Source organism: Lagopus leucura, unplaced genomic scaffold (assembly GCF_019238085.1).
Source record: "Lagopus leucura isolate 7727_CA_CO unplaced genomic scaffold, USGS_WTPT01 Super-Scaffold_100024, whole genome shotgun sequence".
Taxonomy (NCBI): domain Eukaryota; kingdom Metazoa; phylum Chordata; class Aves; order Galliformes; family Phasianidae; genus Lagopus; species Lagopus leucura.
In genome coordinates, this window is record NW_024962276.1 from 5,936,652 (window position 1) to 5,941,314 (window position 4,663).

The window sequence follows — 4,663 nt, forward strand, 5'->3', positions numbered from 1 at the left end:
GGGGGACAGCCCTGATGTAAATAATTAGCGTGACAAAGTGAAGTGTGTATAACAGAAAGGCGACGGCCCTTGGGGTGCCCGAGGAGGTCGCTGGGCTGAGCCGCGGGCAGCAGCGTTGGCCGTGAGCAGCCCTTGGTTTTGTGTGCGAGCGGGTAGCGGTGTGTGCTAAGGGTAGGAGATGCTATGTGAGGTGTGTATAGTGTACATTTTTACAAATAGCTTGCTTGTATTGTGAAGATTTTAAAGACAAACTTGAGAATTCTAGCCTAACTATTAACACAAGTTTAACATCAGTTACCCCCACTGGGTTCAGAGCCTCTTGAATGTATATTCCTTTTTGTAACCTAAATGACCTATTCTTCTACCAGTCAGCCAGACATCCTATTTATATTTTTAATTTTATATATATTACTTTCCATTCGTTTCCATTATTTCCAGCATGTTCCTGGGTTTGGTTGGTTGTTTTGTTTTTTTTTTCAGTTCGTTTGGGGTTTTGTTTTGTTTCTCTTTGCACAAGCAATGAACTTTTCACTCCAACCTGGTGTTTTCCAACCCGTTTTCCCCCCTTCCTCTTCTCCACCCCTGTTGTTTTTTCCTTCCACCATCCATTTGGGTTTTTCTGGGCCGGGATGCAGCGGGGCGGGGAGGAGGGGAACGGCTCATTTTCCATTTGCAGCTTGCTGTGCAAATGCCAGGTCTTTTTTCGCCGGTCGACTTCAAACGCTTCACTTGCTGGTTGCTTTAAAAAAAGAAAACAACAACAACAACAACAACAAGGTAAACCCTTATCAGTGCGAGGAGAGCGGGGTGGGAGCAGGGAAGCGCACACCTGTAGGGACACGGCTGGAGCTGCGGGGCCGTGGCCGCTTCCCCCATCCCCCTCCTCTCCCGGGACCCCACAGCAGCTCACAGCCCCACAGCCACCCGTGTGGGGTTCCCTCCTGGTCCAGCAGAGCCCGGCCTTGGTGGCTTTGTGCTGCAGGTAGACAACACGCATCTCTGCTGTTTTGCTATGAACACTGGTGTGAGGTTTCCAGGCCCTCGCCCATGGCGGTGGGCTGCCAAGGATCCAAATGGGAACCCGACTCCTGCCTGCCTCCGTGGCCGGGAGCAGCGGCTGGTATGAGTGAACCTCCAGGTGTGCGTTTTCCTTCTTGTAGAAAATGCCACGAGCACTAACTGGTAAGGCTTAATGTACAGTATATTGTCAGTATTCTGGTATTCTTCTGGTTCAGCATACATTATAGCTCATATATAACCTGTATTAATTGTATAGATTGTGCATTTAAAGCTGTTACCGAGTTGTCAGAAAAATAAGAGAAGAGAAAAAGAAAAAAAATAAGGTCATATGTAATATTTTGTTTGTAAGTATCCTTTGTATCATAGCAAAGGAAATGTTAAAAAAAAAAAAAAAATCAACTGTAATAAAGTAATTTTAGTACACGGAGTGTCTGCCTGCGTCCCTGGTGGGGCTGGAGGGTGGGGGTCCCACCGCCGTGCCTCTTTCTGGGGCTGGGGTCCCTCCCCTTGCACTGCTGCGGGGTCCCTGCAGCATCCTGCAACCAGCCCGGCTGCCATGGCGACGGGAGGCGGCCCAGCTTTGCTCCGTTGCCTTGGCAGCAGCGCTCGCAACGGGGATTGGGAAACGGGGGCAGGATGGAGGCGCTCCCGTCCCCGTTGTATCCGCCCTCCGAAGCCCCCGCCCCGCATTACGGAGCGCTGCTTGCAGGGACCCCCTGCAATGTCACAGCAGGGGGAGCACGGGGCGATGTTTCCTAATGGAGGACACAGCCCAGCAGGGATTGCAGCAAGCCCAGCCCCCAGCCTGACATTCATTACCAGCACGTTCTGCTGCTCTCAGCACAGCCAGCCATCCCCACGCAGCGCTCCAAGTGCAGAGCAGCGCACCCTGAGCCTTCCTCTGCCCCATCACCATCCTCCTCCCCCAGGCTGCCAGGTCCACAGCCAGCAGGTCCGGCCCTTGGGGACACGGTGGGAGGGAGCCGGGGGCCGTGCAACGCTCACATCTTTATTGATACAAATGTACAAGGACACATCTTACACGAGGCAGCGCGGCGCGGGGCAGGACGCCCGGGAGGGGAGAAAATGGGGAAGGCCTCCAGGCATCCCCTGTCCAGTGTAATGCTGCGGGCGGCCCTGGGGGAGCGCGGCCGCGGGGAGGGGGGGGGAAAACGTGGCCACCCAGGAGGATGGCACACGCTATGTACAGGATAAGTTAGGAGCGGGCTGGGGCTGCTGTACGGGGGCACCTCCCCAGGGCCGAGCACCAGCTCTGCTGCAACAGCCGCCTGCACTCAGCCCAAACCAGAGGGAGGAGACGGAGAGCAGAGGCCGTGGGTTGGAGCTCACTGCTTCTTCTCGCGGGTGGTGATGGTGACCAGCTGCTTGGCCGCCTTGGCGATGTCGTAGGCGCACTGGATGACCTGCTGTGTCAGCAGCTGGTAGTCCACGGCTGCGCCCGGCTCCGGCGGCACGGTTTTGCGGCACTCGCTCTGCAGCCGGTAGGCGCTGGCGTTGAGCAGGCGCAGGGAGCTCCGCACCGTCTCCAGCGCCGGTTTCTGCACAGGGACAGCATTAAGGGCATGGACTCGGGGCGATGGGAGCCCGGCGGGGTCACTCCCCCATCCTACCTTGGGGAAGAGCGACGCCATCTCCGTCACTGCCGAGTGGATCTTCTCTGAGCACGGCACGAAGCTGCGGGCAAACAGGGCTGAGCGATGCGGGGCACGACGCCGCCCAGCCCCACGCTCACACCACAGCCCTACCTGTCGTGCTTGGACTCCTGCGCAGCCCGCAGCAGCTCCTGGATGTTTTTGGTGACCTGCTCGGTTTTCAGGATGACGTCCTCTGTGCTGGGCAGCCCGGGGTCCAGCTCCCCGTCCAGCGGGTCCAGCTCGTGTGGGAAGTCCTCGTCCTTGCTCAGCTCCACGAAGCGCTTCCCCTCCACACTGTGGGGATACATGGGTCAGGGCCAAGCTCCAGGTCCCCCAGTGGTCCCCATCCCCATCACTCACCCCAGCAGGATCTCGCCTGTCTGTGTATTATCATAGTCGCTGTCGGTGCCGCTGCCGTGCCGGTCCAGTTTGCTCTGTGGGGCAGAGCTGCAGCATTACACCCTGCCCGGCCCCATATCCATACAGGGATAAGGGATAAGGTCCCTCCACCCCTCTGACTCCCCCTGGTACATCACCATGTGCCGGGCACCGTCGGGAGGGCAGGAGAGCAGCGGGGAGGATGGGGGAAAGGGTATGGAGGAGACCGACGGACCTTTCCGCATCTGGAGGGGGAAGAAAGGGGGGAAAAGGGAGCTGAGTGGGGGGCATGGCAGGGCGCGGAGCCGAGCCCGGTGGCACACAGGGGAGGACGAGCACAGGGGACACCACCACCCTGCATGCAGGGAAGTCCCGTGGCCGTCGGCCCCACTGTGGGTTCCCCAGCACTGCAGGGGTAGGGAACGACCCAGGAGCTCAGGAGGCCGACAGCCCCCCCCGTGCCATGCAGGAGCCGCCCCCGCTGCGGCCCCCTTACCCGGTACACGCTGGCCGGGATGTGCATGGAGTACAGAGCTTCATCCTCCACCTCCTGCGACACACAAAAGGGTGAAGCCCCGCCACCCCCACCTCGGCATCACCTGCAGCTGCCCCGAGACCCCTCCCCAAAATAACCCATCCCAACGTAGCCCACCCCAAAGCCCACCCCATACTCACGCCGCCTCCAAAGGGCTGCAGCCGGGTCACCAGCTCCTCCACTGGCTGCCCAAAGGGTTTCAGCACCGAGCCCGGCTCGTACATGGAGAAGGCCTGGCGGTCACGGCGGTGCAGGGGGGCCGTGCCGGGGGGGTGCCCGTGCTCAGGGCGCTCGCTGGGGGCTGGGGTGGGGTGCGGGGGCACCGCCTGCTGCCGGATCTGCGTGTTCTCTGATTGCAGCTTGTGGATCTGCGGAGGGGGAGAGAGCAGTAGGCAGGGGTGGGAAGGGAATAGGGAACAAGGGAAAATGGGATGCCTAGAAGGGGGGGAGAGGGAGGTCCGGCACACACACCTCACGCTGCAGCCGGCGCAGCTCATCGCTCAGGCTGTTGTTCACCTTCATCAGCTGCTGCACTTTGGCCTCGGAGGCAGCCAGGGCTTTCTTCACCTCCAGGTACTCCTGCAGTGTGATGGGGCCATCTGACAGGTCAGAGGAGTCCATGCTCTGTGAAGGGAGAGGGGCTCAGTACCAGGAGCTGGGAGCTGGGGGGGTGGATCTGGGTGTTGGGGAGGGGGCTGTGGCCCACCCGTGCACGGTTGTTGCGAGACGCGTTGCGCAGCAGCTCCTGGTCTGTGTCCTCGTCGGAGGCGACGCTGTCGTAGTCGTGCTGGTCGTCCAGGTCGCTCTGGCTCCTCAGTGAATAGTCGAGGGCCTCTGCAGGGCCAGGAGGCTCAGCTGGGGGGTGTGGGGTGTTCCCACCCTCCCCTACTCTCACCCCAGCTGCCCCCATCCTCACCCGTGGGGCTGAGTGGGCTCTTGCCCTGCTGCCGGCGCTTGGCTTCCCCCAGAATATCGATGAGCAGAGTGGCAAACTCCCGGGCGTTGAACCTAGCCAACTTCTGCCGGCCCTGGGATGGCAGGGGAGATAAAAGCAATGAGGGGGGGGGGGGGTCCG

The 4,663-nt window shown here is 60.0% G+C and overlaps 1 protein-coding gene across 1 annotated transcript in view; it reads right to left on the reverse strand.

Annotated features, from left to right (window-relative positions):
- Positions 1-2,008: 2,008 nt before the first annotated feature.
- LOC122184759 (ARF GTPase-activating protein GIT1-like) overlaps positions 2,009-4,663 on the reverse strand; it is a 22,337-nt gene continuing 19,682 nt past the window's right edge. Inside the window, exons 8-17 of the mRNA XM_042879954.1 lie at positions 4,505-4,616; positions 4,295-4,422; positions 4,060-4,212; positions 3,729-3,956; positions 3,550-3,603; positions 3,212-3,298; positions 3,036-3,109; positions 2,787-2,969; positions 2,652-2,715; positions 2,009-2,579 (exon numbers count right to left, since the gene is read on the reverse strand). Of these exons, the coding sequence (XP_042735888.1) occupies positions 2,367-2,579; positions 2,652-2,715; positions 2,787-2,969; positions 3,036-3,109; positions 3,212-3,298; positions 3,550-3,603; positions 3,729-3,956; positions 4,060-4,212; positions 4,295-4,422; positions 4,505-4,616 (1,296 nt within the window). The 3' untranslated portion in view covers positions 2,009-2,366. The remainder of the gene's footprint in view (positions 2,580-2,651; positions 2,716-2,786; positions 2,970-3,035; positions 3,110-3,211; positions 3,299-3,549; positions 3,604-3,728; positions 3,957-4,059; positions 4,213-4,294; positions 4,423-4,504; positions 4,617-4,663) is intronic.